Below are 21,139 nucleotides of genomic sequence, written 5' to 3'. Positions count from 1 at the left end.
CATTGCAAGATAGATACAGCATGCACTGAACACCTTTTATAATTTGACTTGATGCCTAAATAATCTTTTGGAATTAAAGACTGAGAAATACAGATATGAAAAAATATGCTAGAAGAGACAGAGTTTTTGGCAAATAATGTGGCTGATATATACTAGACTCTGATTATTAAGTTTATCATAAAATGCATTTTGGGGGGGGACTTTTACAGTGGAAAATGTGCTGGTTCCATGCATAGTTTTGAGAGTCAGTTTGGTGTAGTGGTTAAGAGCGCGGGACGCTAATCTGGAGAGCCGGGTTTGATTTCCCACTCCTCCACTTGAAGCCAGCTGGGTGACCTTGGGCTAGTCACAGCTCTCTGGAGTTCTCTCAGCCCCACCCACCTCACAGGGTGTTTATTGTGGAGATAATAATAGCATACTTTGTAAACTGCTCTGAGTGGGTGCTAAATCATCCTGGGCGGTATATAAATCGAATGTTGTTGTTATAAGTCAGAGAAATGAGTCTGGCAATTTTATTTTGCAGAGATTATATTAAAATAATTGCAAAAAAGGCAAGGTTGTAATTAGAGATGGGCACAATCCAAAAAAAAATACCGATTAAGCCGTTCGTGGATCCGGGCCGCTGCCTAACCCAGGCCACCGATTCTAACCGATCAAGTCCCATTTCCGATCCGGATTCAGGAAGGCCAAAGCGGGAGGGTGCCCCGCTGTTTCCAGCGATATAGGAACGGTGGTTGGTGGCAGTGGCCGCCAGGCCCGGCGGGCAGGGGGAGGAAGGGGACATTCACACACACACACTTAGAGTAGAGGGGGGAGTTTTTAACCCAGCAACGAGCCGCCTCTCCTCAGGAAGGGGACATTCCCAGGGCCGGATCTACGGTTGCCAGCGCCCAGGGCAACTGTAGTCAGGCTCTTGGGCACGCACGCTCCTGGGTCGCCTCCCCCTGCCCACGCAGCAAGCCGGCTGTCCTGGTGCGCTGCGGATCTGGTGGCAGCGTGAGTGGCTCGGCAGCTGCCTGCGCCATTCACCTGCCCCGCAAGACAAGCGGTGGCCAGCTTGCCTGCGTGCCCCTTGTCCTGGGGAAAGGCGAACGGAGCAGGCGGCCTCCCAGCCTCCCACGCTGCCTTTTACCTTTCCCCAGGACAAGGGGCAGCTGGCTTCCCACGCGCCCCTTGTCCTGGGGAAAGACGAACGGCGCGGGTGGCCTCCCAGCCTCCTGTGCTGCCTTTTGCCTTTCCCCAGGACAAGGGGCGGCAGGCTTGCCCACACGCCCCTTGTCCTGGGGAAAGACGAATGGCGCGGGCAGCCTCCCAGCCTCCCATGCTGCCTTTTGCCTTTCCTTTGTGCCCATGGCTTCAGAACATCCCCTTCCCCCTCCCTCCCCTGGGTTGCTGCTCTGTGGTTGGAAGGAAGCCTGCTAATCAAGGAAAGCTGGGCTTCCATTCGTGTTTCGAGGGCGACAGAAGGAGGGCAAACACAGCTCATTCCTCTGGCTCTGTTGCCCCGGGAATAAATTACTGGCGCAAGAGTGTCTGCAATTCCGAACAGAAACCGATATATCCGATCAAGTCCCGAACAAGCAAAACCCTGACTGCTGGATCGGTTGCCATGGACAGAACCGATTAGCTGAGTCACGATGGCACAAATGCCAAAATCGGGGGTGGGTGGGGTTGAAATCATAATTCAGATCGTGCCCATGTCTAGTTGTAATGATACAGCAGGTTCTGAAGGCAAAGTGCATGCACTGAAGGCTCTGGAAATTGAGTTACTTCTGTGTGTTTTTTTCTTCAGTGAAGTATCTCAAATATTCCTTATAAGATTCTATTAACATGCCCTATGCAGTAATTCCCGCAGTAGTTATTGATAAATTAGTTACATTTAAATATTAAGATTATGTCTAAAATTTAATCCCTTTGAAATTCATAAGGAGGAATCCAATGATATCCAGATTATACCCACAAAGTAAAACTATGAGTGCCCTTGTAAAATATCATTTGAATCTACAGACACCTTTTTTGTCTTGTTGATTATATAGAATAACTGTCACCTCAGTTTCTGCATGGAAGGGCAGCTGGGATTAGTGGTCTCAGAGGCAAAGGTTATTATTAACATGACTGTAATCAAGGGCTGTATTTGAGTCCAGTGGCATCTTAGAGACCAACAAAAAATTTTAGCGTATAAGCTTTTGAGAGTCAAAGCTCCCTTCTTCAGATACCTGAAAGTATCCTGCCATTCTGCTGCAGACCAACGGGGCTGCCTGCCTGAAACTGCACTCAAAGGCACAATTAAGTCAACCAACTATTTAACTGTACAAGGGGACTGTTGTTCAGGCTTTTTTCTTAACTTCACATGCCTGATTATGTAAAAGGAGTAATCCTTCAGAGCTTTTCACTAGAGTTAGTGGTGTGGCCTTGACCTGCATAGCATGACTTTGTCAGATCTTGGAAGCTTAAGCAGGTTGGCCTTGGTTATATTACTTGAATGGGAGACCTTCAGAGAAGACTTAAGGTGTTGTGCTCATCTGATATATGAATTTGACACTATTCGATTGAAGTTATGGACTTAGACAGGAGTAACTCTCCGTAAGATTTCACTGTTAGTTTCAGATATAAATAATGTGCATATATAGGCCATTTCCACACACGTTGAATAATGCACTTTCAATGCACTTTAGCAATTCTTTGGAAGTGGATTTTTTGTTCCACACGTGGAAAAGCAGTTCCAAATGTTCACTAAAGAGTATTGAAAGTGGATTATCCAATGTGTGTGGAAGCAGCCATAGTTTCTTTTGCCTTCCTTTTGCTCTCCATGACTGTGGCTGTGATTTTGAATAGAACGAGTAGTAGGTTCAACTAGATTTGGAAAAGCTTAACCATGTTGCATATAGATGTTATAATTTTTTCCTGCAAATGTATACAAAACTGGTGTTTCAAATTTTGCAGCATTTCTGTATGTTGCTCATCTGTTGTCTGCATTTGTTAACTCTTCATTGAGGCATAGTTAATAATAATATATACTATGGGCACAATCACAGAACTATGCTCAGAAGCTGAAAGAAGACATGGTTTTTACTTTTTTATTTTTACTGAGGATGGTCATTATATTTACAACAACATGGCATTTATTATACCTTTTGGCCCTCAACCACATATGTGTATTGTTAGTGTATGTGTACATGAACACACATATCAAATGATTAAATGAAACAGCAATCAGCAGAGGACTGTGAGTATTGCCTAGTGAGAGATAATACTGTAGACCTCTAATTGGCTCTCTGTAAGCTTCCAGTATGACTGATTTCAGCTGTAGCATTACCAGTCTTGCTTCCACCAGCACTATTATCTCAGACTGACACTTCCATTACTCTGAACGGAGAAAGATGAACGTCACCTGTCAAGGGCTGGTTAATTGTGTTGCTAGATGTATGTTGCCAGGGCGCAGGTTGGACATTTATGAACATAACTGCTTCCTCTGATGTCCGCCATCCTTCAGCGATCGATACAGCTCTTACAGTAAGCGCATAATTGAGTGAAGGCACTTACCACTGAGGGGGGCTGAAGATGAGCCCATTGTGTGAGCTTCATTGTCCATACATTTACCACAAATGAGCTGATATTTGCTCTATATTGTGTGTTGCGTTGCGGAAATGGAAACTAATGTGCCGCTTTCATTTGTTTTCTAGATAAATGGCCAAGATGTCCAGAACAAGGAGGAGGCAGTGGCATTGCTCTCCAGTGATGAATGCAGGAAAATTGTGTTGCTGGTAGCAAGACCAGAGATGCAGGTTAGAGTAAATAGACGCATTGAGATGAGGCTGCTTTGTGGCCATAGATAATGAACAGCAGAAAAATGGCAATACAAAGGTTCATGTCAAAGTGGAGAAAATGAGAATAAATAGTCTTTACTATTCCATAGCTATAGACATAAACAAAGTTAACAAGAGCCTGATTACCACCGAGTCTCCCCAAAAATATGCACCTGAAGTATCTACCTGATTTTCAAATACTAATGAGATGTTTAAGCAAAAAAGAGAAACCCACACAAATTGCTTGTGCATGGCTGGAAACATTTTGTTGATTTTTTTCAAAACTGCATTAAGGGTACCATATTTATGACTCTGAAGAAGATGACCTTGAACGTAATTCAAATCCCCTCTTAAAATGTTAAACAAAAAGGTTGTTATTCGTGGATACAACTTTAACTTGTATGTGAATTTAAGACGGTCCCCTCTTTTTTTAGGGCAGACTTGGGGAAAAAACATCATCTTGCATTTGACTAAATATTATACTTGTTTATAGTCTGCTATTCTAGAAGTTGACTGATACAGGATTGTAGTTTCTTTGTACAGTATTTCAGTAATATTTACAGCAGGGTTAAGATTTCTACACCATACAACAAAAGCAGTCATTCTCTGTCTGTCTGTCTGTCTGTCTGTCTCTCTCTCTCTCTCTCGCACACACACACACACGCACACAATATAAATCCCATCCTTTTTAAAGCAAGATTTAATATTTAGCAAAAAATAACCTTCCTTGACGTATAGAATCAAAATGTTCCTGCAGCTTTATGAACAGGTTTCTGTCTTTTGACAGGGGGAAATATTACACAGATTACTAAAGGAGAAGATATAGTAGCAGAAGAAAACTTTTATATTCTTTTTATACCCACCTCCAAGGGAAAAGTACGTTCTATTGACATAGTTCTATCCTTCTGTCATTGGTTCAAGCCAAGTTGGTTATGTTGCCATTTGTCCTTCATGTTATTGATCTGATATCTTTCAGAACTGGTAACTTCATAATCTCTATAAATTACATTGAGTAAATGTAATTCAATGTCACCTGAAATCCTTCCTTGACTAAAGTAGTTATACAAGATCACAGTTTGAAGCATATATTTCCTTTATAGTCCTGCACATTCTAAATGGCTGCAATAAAAGAGGCTGTATACCAGGGCAGAGGAAAGCAGTTCAGCTTAGGTTTATGTTGCTTAGATCTGGCTCTTTTAGGCATAGATAACTTTCCAAAACTATAAAAGGATGCTGAAACATCCTGCTTATAGACTTAAAGGCTTTTATATGGAATGGAATTCCAAGTATGGAATGCATCTTTGTGGAACCAAATATATAACAAACAGCCTGCCATAATTCTGTCCTTGACAATATGGAACAAAATGCCCTTAAAGCAGAAGGAGATATTGGCATACTTTCAAAGCCATGACTTGTTGGGCACAGAAATCAAAGTACGTCTTCTTTGAAGTATATCACATTGAGATTCCTGGTTCTCAGCTACTTTTGCTGCTGAGAGTAGCGTTTGGAGGCTTTTTCCATTTCTCTTTCCCACCCAATCCTGCAATCCTCCATATTGCGTCTGGATAGGAGAGTCAGTCAGAGGCCGAATCCACATGTCTCAAGTTTTCCACTTTTCCCCCGCCCGTTATTCGCTTCTCAGAGGGCTGTTCACATACTCTTACCTCAATCCCGTCATTCTCTCGCGTCATTCACATTGCGCCTCAGACGAATTTGTCATGTGTTCAAACGCTTCTCTTGTGCAGTTCTCACCGTGGATGTGGACAAATAGAAGCGTTTCACAAGAAGACCGCCCCCTTCAAACCACCCCACTTCCGTCTTTGCAGCCTTTCCAGAACACCATCCCTCTTTGCTGTGCAATTATCAAGCTTTTCCACTCTCTCCGCAGCATGCCTGCCTGCCTGCCTGCCCTTTCCCTTTTTTTTTTTTTAAAGGGGACTTTCCCAGCGTTGTTGCACAATCCCGGCCATAAATCTTAATCAGGTTTCTCCAAAATCCCAGCGGAGACATCAAGGGGCAGCATCATTCCATTTCCATGTCATTTTTAGGATGCTGAACAGTCGGAAATATTGGTGGCTGTTAAAAAAATTTTTTTTTCTGTTGAATTTACTGTTATAGCGGAAATCCGTCATTCTAACATTACATTCAATCGTCAAATAATTAGTCTGCCCGTTTGGAGAGTTTGGATCACCCCCACCTTAAATATCAGTTCAAATTAGCTCACCAGAATAATGGTCCAATGGATTTCAAAGAAGAAGGCATAGAATAACATTAACCAATCACAGGCATCATAGGGGTGTGGCCTCACCATAGTAATTTAGCAAAAAAAACAGTATAGCGGAAATCTGATGAAAAAATGGGGAAAAAAGGAACGTGATGTCATCACCGGCGATGTCAGATCTAAACCCGCACCGTATTGCGCTATTCTACCAGGGATGTGGACAAAGTATAGTGTGAGGCAGCGGCAGTGAGAGAAGGGATGTGAACACAGACTGGGACATTGCAGGATAGAATCCAGCGTGATTAATGCACGTGAAAAGCAGAAGGTAGAGAAGTGTGGATTCGGCCACAGAGATAGTAGAACGAGAAAAAAAGAGAGGGAAACACTTTATGGACAAGGTTCAGTTTCTAGCTTCTTCACTTAAATGAATCGGAGTGTAGGTGATATAAGAGACCTTCACTCCAAACCCTGGAAAACCACTATCAGTCAGAGTATACAATAGTGGCCATGGACTGACTCAGTGTAAGGCTGTGTCATGTATACATGACAATCCTTTCAAAAGGATAATCTATAAATGCTCTTAGTGCATATAATGATCCCACTAATATTCTTATAAACTTAATCTTACACATTTTAATGCAGAAATTTGTTCTTTTTTACAAAAAATCTGTGTTGTATTTGTGTATTCAGGCTGATGCGTGTTTTTGTTTGTTTTTGTCAAATGTAGCACTTACCACCTTTTGCATAATTAATTCAGAATCCAGTTCCTAATAGACATTTCACAGGAGAATTCTCATTAAATAGATTATTACCTAGTCCTTATGTCTCATGAGAAGAGTGCACAGGATTTTAAAGTGTTAGTAAGTGAAAACATTTTCACAACATTTTTCTGAGCTACCACTGCTAAGTGTCACTCCGAAGTGACTCACTGAAAATATTTGCTGAAAAGAGGTGTAAATGTATCTTTCTTGTGAACTAACAGTTCTGAAAAGGAAAAGTATATACCCTATCTCCACATGCTTTAGTTCCTCTTCCAGTGAAAATATAAATCGTTAATTCACATTAAGGGATTAGTAAACTAAAGTATTTGTTGACAGCCTTGCTGACATTACTGCTTTCCCATCACATGCCAGATCAATCCAGTTCCAGTTCTGTGCAGCTCTTCAGCCTCCTTCCCTGAATATGAATTGAGATCTGATCAATCTAGTTCCCCAGCAGCTGCTTCATTTTCCATAGGTTAACTCAGTTCCAAATTGTATGCCATCTTTGTGAAGTACCACCACCAAAAAAAACCCACTTTCTATATTTCAGTCCCATCTTGTGACAATTTCTGTATGTGGTTTATATAGTTCTACTGTACGGCATTGTTTATTCACATACAAGCAAAGAAGATATTGTGAAGTAAAAAACTAAACAGGTGATTTGCCTAAACCATGCAGTTGAGAGCCAATTTGGTGTAGTGGTTAAGAACGGCAGGACTCTGATCTGGAGAACCGGGTTGGATTTTCCACTCCTCCACTTGAAGCCAGCTGGGTGACCTTGGGTCAGTCACAGCTCTTCCAGAGCTCTCAGCCTCACCCACATCACAGGGTGATTGTCATGAGGATAATAATAACACACTTTGTAAACCAGTCTGAGTGGGCATTAAGTTGTCCTGAAGAGTGGTATATAAATTGAATGTTGTTGTTATTATCTCTACTCATTTCCATTATAGCATGGAGCTCTGAACTTGCAGAAATAGTTTTGCACTGCCTACCACATTGGTACCGTTTTGGCCCATAGTGATACCATAGGACAGGAATAGAAGTGGCAAGTTGATTGTTGACTCAAAACACTCTCTTGCTTTTGATTAGTTTATACACTATTACCAGCTTTGTAAATATAATAGGTATTTGCCTTTTTATACAAGGAATGTTGACATTGGTTCCTCTCTTTTCCACACTTTCTGCAACTCACACAAATGTTTTTATAGAGAGAAGTTTATTCAGTTCCAGAATGAAGACTTGTCTGTGTAAAAGTACTGTTGGTTAAGTTGACCCAAACAAGCCTCATTTTGTTGTGGGCAAGATAGTCAACATATTTTAAAGTAATAGTTTTTTTTTAAAAAGGAAATTTCCAAGTAACAGTTGAAAAACAAAACATGCCTTACAGGCACCTTGTCAATCAATTATTCTTTTGTTGGTATTGTAGCTGCTGTTACTGGAAGTTTACCTGAAAAAATCAATAGGACAAATGTGATAGAAATACATGATGAGGGTGCTGTTGGAAATCCGGGTAGTGAAACACAATACTGATGAAGAGGTTGTTAAGGAGAAAGAAACCAATTGTCTCATGGCCATATATTAGAATCTCTAGACTTTTAAAAAAGTTGATGCTCTCAGAAGTAAAGTAACATGACAGCTTCAAGGTTATGCAGTATGTCTTCTACACATTTTGAAAGGAAATAATGTTCTATGCGTACGATCCCCCTCATTATGAGAGAAAAATCAGTGATATGGTTTCAGGAAGGGATAAAAGGCCTAAAGAGTCCAATTTTTTTAATCATCTCTCCCTTCCCCCTCTCCCCCGCCTTTTTGAAAAGCGAGCGCCAAGACCTCAGTATTCTGAAGAGAGTCATTATAATGAAAAGAACTAGTCAGGCATTGCCATTTGGATTTCCCTTATTTAAGCATGCATTCCCACTAACCTCATGTAATGTACTAATGTATTCTTTACAGCTGGAAGAAGGATGGCTGGATGATGAAAGGAATGAATTCTTAGAGGAGTTAAACTTAGAAATGTTGGAAGAACAGCATAATGAAGCAGTGCAGTACACAGGCAATGAAGTGGAGCAGGTAGGCTTGACATAAAATGTGTGCCTTGAAATGTTCTGAGGTGAATGTTTTTAATAAACAGACAATCCATTGAAAGAAAATTAGAAATTAAACTCCTAGGTTTCAGTAGAGCATTCCCACGAAGATGCACAAATGATAGCAAATCAGAATGCTATATTTGCGAGTGAATATGAAATATTAGGGGAGGGGGAAGAGTAAGATTTCTCATTCACTCAGGAATTCCTTTTTAAAAAACTTCCTACCATATTAATCTGTCTTAATCCTTCCACTCCCTCCATAGTTATTCATTCATTCATTCATTCGATTTTTAGCCCGCCCTCCCCACGAACAGGCTCAGGGCGGGGCTTCTGTATGATGAATGTTTTCTTTTTTTATTCAGTTTATGAACATGTCATATATTCAGCAACAAAGCACACTTTAACACTGCTATTTTCCCCCTCACATACACACAAAAATAATGGACCTGATTTCCTAATGTGACATTTTCCCTATGAAAATGTTTCAGTGTAAACTGAAGAATGATCTGGCTACACAATATGAAATGGCCCTAGAAATGCTACAGTTTGAGCAATATCATTCTGCTATATTCACACCAATGGGATCAAAATAATACTTATTACAAGTTAATTAAAGAGGCAAATCCTAAATTTTCGCCTCCATCTAATGGTATGTTCCTTTTGGTGTTAATATTCTGCATTGTTTTCGAGTTGTGCAACATCACCAAAATTTAAGTTCAGAATCCACATTCAGAATTTTAAAAATTCAGAATTTCTAAATAATTGGAATTCCACTGAAATCCATAGGAAATAGCTCTTTCCTACTAAAAACAAGGCAAGACACTTTGCAAACAGTTTCCTTCAGATCCCTGACCTTTTCCTTGTGCCTGTGCCAACCCCCAGAACTGAGCAGATGTGGCAAATGCTCAACAATAGCTACAATTACCAGACAGCTCTAGCACTGGGCAGTGAATGCAGTCTCGCAGAGGGTGTAGGTGGCAATCCTTTAGCTTTCCTCATGTGACCGTCCCTTCTGCTGTACCTATATTTTATATTTCTAACACATATAAACAAACAATATCTGCTGCATCAGAACACAGGCAGGAGAAAAAATAAAGCTTTCTCTCACTCACTGACGTGTGCACCACACAGACACACACACTGTATACATACAAAATCTATAGTATCTATAAATCACATGATCTTATCCTTATGCCCAATGGAAGTGTAAACTAAATGTAAAATTTTTCTGTTGATCTACAGTCTAATTAATCCATGAATCTACTCTGTACATTATTGTGACCAAAATGAGTCCACTGTCTGTTTGGTGTAAGAGCCCCATGGCGCAGAGCAGTAAGCTGCAGTACTGCAGCCCAAGCTCTGCTCACGAATTGAGTTCAGTCCTGGCAGAAACCAGATTCAGGTAGCTGTCTCAAGGTTGACTCAGCCTTCCATCCTTCCAAGGTTGGTAAAATGAGTAACCAGTTTCCTGGGGGTAAAAGTTTAGATGACTGGGGAAGGCAAACCACCCCGTAACAAAAAGTCTGCCAAGAAAATGTCATAATGTGATGTTCCCCCGTGGGTCAGAAATGACTCGATGCTTGCACAGGGGACTACTTTTACTTTTTTTTACCCTCTGGCTAGGAGGCTGAAAAGATAGGTTTATTATTTATTGTAGGAAAATTTACAATATTGCAAGCATAGCGGGCATGTTCTAACTTGTTGCAGATATCATTTTAACTATATAGATGAATATTTTGCTATCATTGGCTAAAACATGTCATGCAGTTTATGACTGGTTACAGCCTAAAAACACTTGTTGATCATGCACTAGGCGTACATCTTGCTTCAAACAATAGCAGTATAGAACACTCTGCTACCTCTTATCTAGTCAAAGCTGGTATGCAGTACTGGGCTGTTACTGAAAAGCACATGCAACAAGGTCTATTCCAGGAACCGACTGGAGACAAGACATACAAGCAATCCCTTTTGTCACATACAGTGTGACAATTAAATTCTTCTCGCATAGCACTAAGGCATAATGTAGGATGAGGTGCTTGGAAAGGAAAACAGGGAGGACTCTTTCAGCATAGGGAGTGTTGAGCGCTGGCAAATCATCAGTGGATAGCGGGGGAAATGTAAAGTAACTATGCCCACCTTTCAGTTGGAAAGGACCAATGAGAAGGTGCTTTTTGTTTTCTGTTGCTTCAGGATTCATGTAAGTACCAACAGATATCAGATACAGGCTTTGTTCTCACCCTTGTCCCCTCACCCTTATCAAAACCTTGCCATGACAAGAACATCAGGGGACCCTCAGGTTTTGTTTTTGCCATCATCCTTGGATTCAGGCAGTCTTGGGAATCACTTTTATTTCCATGACATCCCAGCCTTCATTCTGTAGAGTTACTCAATTTCTGAATATGCAGACTTATTCATAATAATCTGAATTATAAAATAGAGATTTGGAAATATTCAGTACATTCAAAATAAGCGTTATTCTGTGCATTTCAAATACATACACATGCTTATTGCACTTCCCTAGCAATTATCCGATAAGTACTGCTGTTCAAAGAGCATGCCTGTGTTACTCTCAGAACAGCCACCATATTTGTGGGAGAATTCAGAAAACCCGCACCTTGCACAGCATAAGAAGCAGATTGCAGTGGATCCCCGGTACAGGATTAGCAGAATATATTAAAGTGTTCTGTTATGCTTGACCCCCCCCCCACTGTGTTTGTCTCTGCTGTTTCATGTACAGTAGAGCATATGCAGTGCGAAACATAAATGCCTTAATTGAACAATTTCCTCTAGTGTATCAGTCAAATGGTGATTATAAAAGCCACCATGGAGTAACATCCTACTTCATGGATAAAGGTCTGGCAGTCCAATATATGATACATGGCATAGATTGTTTTGCAGCATGTTCCATACAATCGAATCCTAAAGATGTTAGAGCTCAAGCCAAGAGAGAGAGACTGTAAAGAGTGTCCCTTAGCACATGCAGGACACGTATGCCACATTTCTAGGGGGGAAAGATTTTCAGGATGAAAGGTGTGAAAAACTTGTAGACAAACTTTAGTCCTGCCAGCTTTGATCTTAGAAATGTCAAGAGTCTCATTTTTGCATGCCAGCACAACAGTGCCCCTGCGCTTGGGAATTCGCAGGAAGATTATTCAGATTGTCACCTTGGCACTGGGGAGTTTGATGATGGACACCTTGAGGTGCTCCCTTCATGAAGAATTTATCATGTAGACACTTTTTGCCAACTTTCTGATTTCATTTTTAATTTAGTTTACACTCGAACACACTTTAATTGCTTTTATTCTAACTGTTGTGACCTATTGGCATCAATCTCTTCTAACAACTGTGCATAAAAGACTAGCTGGTGGGCTTGTGCTCTTGAAAGTAATAATGAGGCTTTTGTGTGTATGTCACTAATTTTTCCCCCCGTCCATCATTGTATGTCTAGATAGAAGAAAATAGCAATTACTAACTGAGTAGCCTGTTTGAATTTTGTTCCGTTACTGGTACACTGCGCTTTCCCCTCATCGCATTTTATTATTACTAGCCATTATGCTTAATTATGTAATTATACCTCTTAAAGGAGAAACCACATTTGCCTAGCACTGTGTGCACTTAGTTTTATTGTAAATAGACTATGTGCACTTCGGATGAGAAATTGGGTAAGTGAAATGGGACAAAATACCTTCAACTCTGCTATTCAGTCTGAATAAAGAAAAACCCTGCACCTCTTCACTGCTCTGACAACTAATGCTCTTTGAATTAGAAAGTGCAATAAATAAGTACAATTAATGGAGGGTGAGTTAAAAGGGATACATAAAAATGCTTGACACAATGCCCAAAGTAGGCAGACCATTTTGTTTTAATTATATTGGAAACTAGATTTTAATTAGACATTTTCCATGTAGAAATTCCAGTGACACATATAACAATCTTTTTTAGCCTCTTCAAATCAGGGAACATATATTAGCAAGGTTTGATTTTCTTATAAGATAAATAGCTACCACAGACTTTCCTTATGTCCAGTTCTGGCTGTCAGAGGGAGGACAGATTGGTAGCTTGATGCGCAGTCTTGTAGCGTGATGCACAATATCTTGTCTGAGTGAGGTGGAGAAACATAGGCTGAATGTACATCAGAAAGTGCATCTGGGCATAAATATCTGTCAGTACTGGATTATTCTCAGTAGAATGCATATTCTGATGCACATACCAGTGTGTATTCCCATCTACAAGTAGTGATAGTGCATGTGCTGGCCCACTGCTATAACACACATCAGTTTTCGTTAAGTGCTTTATCAGGCAGTGGGGGGGGGCAATCAAGACATGTACAGAAGTTATTAAAAATCAGCAATGTATATAACCGTTCCCAAACATATGGAGACATTCTACATGAGATTTTCAAGCATAAAACTCTTTGAAAATAAAGACGAAAGTTTCACCCATCCCAGTTCAGCAGATTTTTCCTCTTACCCTGTATCTCTTTGGAGGGGTTTTGTCCAATACTTTGTGGAGGTAGAAGGGTAGCTTAGCGCCAGACCTGGTGCATTATGTTGTACTACATCTACGTGTACAAATTCTACCTTCCGTTTTAATCTACTATATTTTATTGGCACGTGTTTATCAGAAGTTTTAAATCTTAGTGAGATAGACAGGGCTGTCATACACAAAGTTGTATTGTTTGCTTGACAGTAATAAAGTTCAAGGATGAATTTATCAAAATGAGTTAAGTTGGTTGTTACAAAGAAGTACTAGAAAAATATTTATAGCATCCTTTTGAAATATGTTATCTGCATCTATGCATTTTATTACAGAAGTATGTGACTAGTACAATAAAATCTGAATGGATTGTTAATCCAAAGCAAAACACAGCAATTTATCTAGCCAACTACTTCCAGGGACTGCCTTGTTTCAGTTTAAATAAAATACATAACTCTTATCTACACATTAAAATTCAGTATGGACTATTCACTCTAAAGCATTTTAATGCCTACAACTGTGATGGTGATTAGTATTTATCATTTAAAAATGCAGTCCTAAACCTTGAGCCATTGTGCTGAGAGGTGTAAAGAACAAACTTCCCTTTATGGACTAGGACAAGCAATGAGGTTGTCATTGTTATCTGCATTGGTGCTATACAGCACGTGTGCTGCTGAGCACGGTCTGTTGCGTGGCTGTGATGGGGCAGAGCCCTACATTTAACAATGTGACATCCTAGATACCATTTAGCAGCTCTTGGACTGGTGTGCCTTTGTCTTTAGTTGTTTTTAGAAGTAAGTGCATGGGTGAATTAAACGGAAGGAATTTATTAGGAGCAAATTACAAGCTGTGGTCCATTTAGAAAGAATAAGGTATAAGGGTACTGCAGTAGCATAAATTGTACTATGTGCAGACATAGCCAAAGAAAAAATGTAGAATTTCTGGATGGCTGTTTGTAATTTTTTTTTACTTTTTCTAACACTAAGAGACAGGTCACATCCCATTTTACAGAAAGCAGCTAAGACAGAAACCATGTAATTTGCCCTAGAAAGTTTATATTTGAACTGGGACTTCGCTCCTGTTGCTGCTGATCCAAATTCAGTACTGCAAAGTACCAATTAATTCTCTTAAGCATGCAGGTATTTACAGTTTTTCAACTGTGAGAAAACAGAAAGGTGCTTCTTACATGTGCTGGCTCTGTGCTGTTTAGTGATCGTGAACTGTTTGTTTTCCCAGCCAAAGAAACACGAGGAAGAAGACGGCACCACAGACACTGCTACCTCATCATCCAACAACAATGAAAAAGATAGTGGAGTGGGACCCACTGATGAGAGTCAGCGCAATGATGAGAGCTCAGAACAAGAGAATGTCCCAGAAGAGCAGAACAACACAGCCCTACATAGCCAGTGGGAGCCTGGGCAGAGCCAGGACTCTTTGGGAACCATCGAACTCCAGTGCAAAGAGAGCCTCGTGTGTGGGGAATATATTGAATCAGATTTTGTTGGCAACCAAGATGAGGACTGTGAAAGGTTTCGTCAGCTGCTGGAGCTCAAGTGCAAGATCAGAAATCACGGGGAATATGACCTGTATTATTCAAGTAGTACAATAGAGTGTAACAGAAGGCAAAAAGATGGAGTTGAGCATGAACTGCAGTTACTCAATGAGGAACTGAGAAACATTGAACTTGAGTGTCAGAACATTATGCAAGCTCACCGGCTACAAAAAGTGAAAGATCAGTATGGAGACATTTGGGCATTGCACAGTGGTACATTCAGGAATTTTAATACCAGCATAGACCTTCAAGAAGGAAAACTGGATGACATTATAGAGCACCTGGAGAAATCTGATAAAGACAGTTCCAGTGCTTACAATACAGCAGAGAGCTGCAGAAGCACTCCATTGAATGTAGATCGATCTCCTGATAGTTCTCTCCAGAGAATGATCAGCATTACCAACAGGAAAAATCTGCGGAGTACCATTGTGGCTAACCAGTTGTCTTCAAGACACAGTAGCTGGGAGACAACCCCAAATAAAACCAAAGCTACTGAGCAAAATAGTTCTCTTGAAGAAAAGGAGACAGTTTCAGAAAGTAGCAAATCAACAGAACAAGAAAGGCAAAGCCCTGAGCATATTCCTTATCTGTCCCCATACCATAGCTCTTCATACAGGTATGGGAACATACCAGCACATGCTAAGCATTATCAAAGCTATATGCAGCTGATCCAACAAAAATCTGCAGTGGAGTATGCCCAGAGCCAGCTTAGCCTAGTGAATATGTGCAAAGATTCACAGAAATGTACAGAGCCCAAGATGGAATGGAAAGTGAAAATAAGGAGTGATGGGACAAGGTACATTACAAAGAGACCAGTAAGAGACAGAATCCTGAAGGAGCGTGCCTTAAAGATTAAAGAGGAACGTAGTGGGATGACAACAGATGATGATACAATGAGTGAAATGAAGATGGGTCGTTACTGGAGCAAAGAGGAACGGAAGCAGCACCTGGTGCGAGCCAAGGAGCAGAGAAGGCGTCGGGAATTCATGATGCGTAGCAGATTAGAGTGTCTTAAGGAAAGCCCACAAAGTGGCAGTGAGGGCAAAAAGGAAATTAATATTATTGAACTCAGTCACAAAAAGATGATGAAAAAGAGGAATAAGAAGATCTTGGACAACTGGATGACCATCCAGGAACTTATGACACATGGTGCTAAATCTCCAGATGACACAAGAATGCACAATGCCTTTTTATCAGTTACTACTGTATGAATACAACTGTTATGGGGAAAAAGTCTGCTACCAATTTCGGTAGAGTACAATTGCCTCGTTCAAAGTGGCATTTTTATATATTTTGTGACTGTTTACAGGTTGATCTTTTTTGTAAGCAAATTACTTGGTAATTTTACATTTGTTTTTCATACAATAGTATTTTCTTTAACTGGTAATTTTGCAGTATTTCTTTACTCTGCAATATATTCATAACATTTGTTTCTATTTTAAAAATCAAAAAATGGAGGAACTAATTACTTTCGTAACCAATTTTATGAACTGGAAGTTAAGAACTGGTTCTTTTCCTCTAGTTTTCCTTTTTAATACTTAACTAAAACTGCAATGCCAAAACAAAACCGCTTTATACTGTCTTCTTGCTTATTGGCAATTTTTTACATCAAAGATTCCATTTTTCCATAAATCACATACCTCATCTCCTCATGAGGCTTAAAAATGACATTTTGCCCAACAGCACACTGTACAGTTCATTTAATTTTTAAATTGCAATTGTCTTTGTCCAAGTAAAGTGTAGGTGAGCGCAATTCGCCCGTGGTATGTAATGGCATTGGTTGTGTAGCTAGGTACTCTGTGGTAATTGTGAAGATCAAAGAGAAATAAATTATTTCTTATCTTTAAGAAAAAATATTAAGGGCTGCTTTGATTTCAGTTGGAGTTACTCCTTACTAGATGATCTTTCAGGATTACTTCAAAGATACTTGTTTATATATGATGAACATTCGTATGGAATCTTTATTTATTTGTCCCTCATAGTTTTTTAGCAGATTTCCAACCCTACTACTATGTTGGACAGATACCATCTGGAAACGGAAGTAGGCTACATCCAAGAGAAAGAGCATAGTGTATCAGGAAATTGTTGTTTGTTTGGGAAACAATATCGTTCTCTAGAACAAGTGTATACAATTTTTCCATCATTGCTCTCTTGATATAGTACAAAACTCATGTACACCTTTCTGCTTCTCCTGTTAATAATATTACATTTTCTGGGTCTTCACACTGTCACAGCATATATTTGTGATGAAATGGTACAATGGTTGAGGGATATCTTCATAGCGTATTGAGATGTGAACTCTGGTAGCCTTAAGACCAAACTATGTATTCATGTTTTTAGAGCAGGTTCTCTGCACCCAATTTGGTTTCCCAGTTTTTATTTAAAAAATAAATAAATAAAAGAGAGCTCAAACAGGCTCAGAATGCCACCAAAGGGGGAGTTATGTCCCGCAAACAGCACTGAGGTGAAATTATTTGCCCTGTTTTGCTGCTACACATGCACAGAATACTCCATGTGGGGCAGCAAAATTGGAGAAATAACTCCCCCCTCCCTGGAACTATTTCAGTGCAGAGAAAACAGCTAGCAGGGAGGCAGGAGCCCTCCTTCCCATGTCATTCCAATCCCAGTTGGGCCCTCCTCTGTTTTTTAAAAGCATTCCCTACAACTAATGCATGGCAACAGAGAACCCAAGTTGGGACCAGAGATCCTTTTAAAAACATAAACGTAGTTTGGCATGAAAATCAGTAATATAAATTGTGGATCTGATCCAAAGCTTGGTGTGCCCTCTGATTGCCTGTAGACATCGCATTGTTAACATCCACGATTTACTCATACAATGCTGTGTATTAGTTAAGTACATATCCATGTATTGTGTTTGTTAGGTGTATGCATAAGAATTGTTTTAAGTGTACATCTAAAGATGTAAAGTGAAAATATGGCAAACAGGTTTGGAAAAGCAAGTACACTACAAGCATTGCGTGTGGCTCTCTGTAGACTTTGGTTACTGGCTTATATTGCATGAAACGTCCTATCCAGTTTTCCAGGACTGAAAAGACTTCATTTATTAATGAAAAATTTGTGTTGGGGGAGAGTGCAAAAGCATGAGAAAATAATGTGATTTTTCTAAAATTGTTGGCAGACTTAATTTTCAGCCCACACCAGTAATGAGCAAGGAGAAATCAGAAAATGAATTAATAACTCTAGCAAATTTGCCACACCAAAAGAAAATCCATTCTATAATATTAAATTGCAAATAACACATAGACATCAAGATGTAACTGAGAAATGTTTTGGAAAAAAAAGATATGCTTTCCAGTTGAAGAACATTTTTCTTCTTCTGTCCCTTCCTGGGAGAAAATTGGTTTTTGCTTGCAAAAAAAACTTCTGTTTTTTCACATAAGATCAATGGTAACATGAAATGTGTCATATCTTTTTCTTTTTTAACAAGTCTTCATGCCAAAAGTGTTATATTCAGCATTAAAAATTGACATTAGTTGTTTGGGGAAAACTGCTCTGAAAAAACTGCATAAGATGTTGATTCTTCATTCTACTGTTAAGGAATTATGAATGTCTGTGACCAAAACAAAAGGAATATTAAAAAAAAATTAAGGCAGCATGTCTTGGTTTCTCAGCCCAGTTTGTAATTTCCTGAGGTTAACTCAAGGTATCTATGTTTCTGCAATTTGTATGAAAATGATGTTGATTATATGCATTTGAAAGCTACAGATGACCTGTTAGCCATTCCATTCACTATACATTTCTGTTGCATTCTTTGCACTGATCAGTTTGCCGACCTGCATACCAGCAGCAAGATTGCACAGTCTCTTTTTAAAAAAATTGACAGCATGCTCCAGGTAAAATTGAATAAACATAAAAGTCAACAGTCATGAAAACAATTTAAAAAATCAAAAGCACGATAAATAAATAATCAAAAATGTAAAATAAGAAATGGGTGTTTAATTTGTTGTCAGCTTGGATTTAAACATTCATATCAATCAAAAGCCGTGAAAAACAGGTTTTTTGTTCCATGAACAATGCATGTAGAAATTGGACCCAAACACCCTCAGAACATGGAATTTCAGAACTTTGAGGCAACTATGGAGTTAGCCCTATTATTTCTGGCCTCCCTAATACTATGAGTAGAGATAATTATTTTGGTGCAAGTATAAGTGGGGTTATATGAGAGTAGAAGCTCTCTGAGTCCGGGGCCACATGATTTACAGTGCAATCCTGTACAATTACTTCGTTCCAAATCCATACCTTGGAGTAGCTCTGCACAGGACTGCATTATTAAGGTTAAATACCATTGATAGTACATTAAACCTGGCCCCCAAATGAATAGTAATCCAGTGTAATTGTTTCAGTATCAGTATATTTAGTTCATGCTTGCTCACACTATACAGAAGCATGGCTGCACATTCTGCTCTAACAAGTTTCCCAGTAAGGAGCCTCTGTTTAAAGCAGGAATTCCCATATAATCAAAAGAGTAAGGATGCAATTTCATGACAGATTTGCCCTGGGAAATGTCACCACTGAGTGCAATCCCCCCCCCAACTTCTCTGTAAGTTTCTAATGGTTACTTATTTTCATAGATTCATGGGTAAGTAGACAAAATTCCTACCCTTGAAGTAATAGTTGTATCTTAGTAATGCAACAAAGGCATGTACTTATGAGAAGAATAATCACTGAAGATTTTCCTGTTTAAAAATGATAATGCTAAATTTGTCCAAATTGAATATGTTAAGAAAATTAAGAAAATGTGGGTGGAGAAAGAGTGCAAAACTGTGAGAAAATGATGTGGTTTTGTTGGCATGATTAATGGGACTCAGAGCAATTCTTAATAGAGTTATGCCCATCTAAGTCAATTGAAGTCACTTTTAGTTGGCAGCCTGTGTTAGAACTGTGAGCTATCAATATTACATGGATTCTAAGTTTTGAAACCTGTTTTAATTCAGCACCTAATAAGATTGTCAGCCCTTGATCTAAAGACAATCTTGTAGTCACTACCTGACAGATATGATCAATAGATGAAGATACATTTCTTATCATATTGCTGCAATCATGGCAGAAACTGCCTATCCTACCATTTAGCTTTAAAATGTAGAAGAGCTTCTTTGCATCAAGAACTAGCAATCTAAAAGACATGTAGCCTTTGCCTTGGAAAAATGTCCCTGGGAGAAACATCTGCCTTATGTCGCCAAAGGGCATTTTTCATGTTGGAAGTGTTATGTGGCTAGAACAAGATTTTTTTTAGAATTGTTTATATTTTCTTCGGGCTTTTACCTTCCATCTGCTAGTCATAAGTGCCCTATTGATACAGTTTATGGCATTCCTCTACTCCAGCTCATTAAATGCTGTTGCTGTACCAGAAGAAAATACGTGTGAGGAGTGGGGGGGTTGCAAAAAAGGAGTTTGTCAGGCAATGACAAAGTTAAGCAGTTGCTTTAAAACTCACAGCATTGGGACATGGTCTCATTAATATGTTAGCTGAAAACCAGAAATTAACTTTGTAAAAAGCAGGCTTTATATCTTGGCAATTAAAGTAAAAAGGCCCAATTCAGAAGCTCCAAATTCTTTCCAGAGCACACAAAAAAATGTGCTTAAGGAGTACCATTTGAATATAAGGAAAATATCTGATTAATAATTTTCTGGAGTCATAGGCTTTGGCTGGAAGGGTTCTTCCACATCAGTTCTCTGAGCTGATATTTCTCCACTGTCGAGATGCTTCTAAAGACCTGTAAAATATTTATTTAAAAAATGAACATACTGATAATATGGAAGCAAGCCAGTGCACTCCACTGTAAGTCTCAGGAGGGAAAGGTTTTTTTTACCAACACCTGCTTTTTGAGATCCTTTAATTGGATCGGACCTGGAACATTTGCTCTGCCACTGAGCCATAGCCTCGTTCCACTAATGTGTGGTCAACATTACTAGATTGGTCTCATTATGTGGATCAATTTCAATCCAATTTGAAGCTTGTGATTCAAGTCACAAACTACTTTGTCAACCTGGTGGTTGGCCAACACCGAGAGACAAACAGGCAGGGTATAATAACCTCTAGACTTGTGGCAGCTCTGGCAGTTTTCAATACTATCCAGCATTGTATGTTTCTGGATGGCACTCTACACAGAGCCCAGAACCAAATTTCTTGCAGCACTTTTGGTTGGTTCATCAGCTGCAGCCTTTCCTTTGGAAAAGAAGACATTATCCATGTTTTAGTCATTTGCAGAATA

General features: G+C 39.5%; 1 protein-coding gene across 1 annotated transcript in view; it reads left to right on the top strand.

Moving 5' to 3' along the window:
* Nucleotides 1-18,754, top strand: part of PDZRN4 (PDZ domain containing ring finger 4) — a 373,874-nt gene extending 355,120 nt beyond the window's left edge. Inside the window, exons 7-9 of the mRNA XM_054989365.1 lie at nt 3,684-3,785; nt 8,745-8,861; nt 14,591-18,754. Of these exons, the coding sequence (XP_054845340.1) occupies nt 3,684-3,785; nt 8,745-8,861; nt 14,591-16,117 (1,746 nt within the window). The 3' untranslated portion in view covers nt 16,118-18,754. The remainder of the gene's footprint in view (nt 1-3,683; nt 3,786-8,744; nt 8,862-14,590) is intronic.
* Nucleotides 18,755-21,139: the final 2,385 nt, after the last annotated feature.

Source organism: Eublepharis macularius, chromosome 9 (assembly GCF_028583425.1).
Source record: "Eublepharis macularius isolate TG4126 chromosome 9, MPM_Emac_v1.0, whole genome shotgun sequence".
Taxonomy (NCBI): Eukaryota; Metazoa; Chordata; class Lepidosauria; order Squamata; family Eublepharidae; genus Eublepharis; species Eublepharis macularius.
The sequence above is the reverse complement of the archived record's forward strand: the minus strand, read 5'-3'. Positions and strand labels throughout refer to the sequence as shown.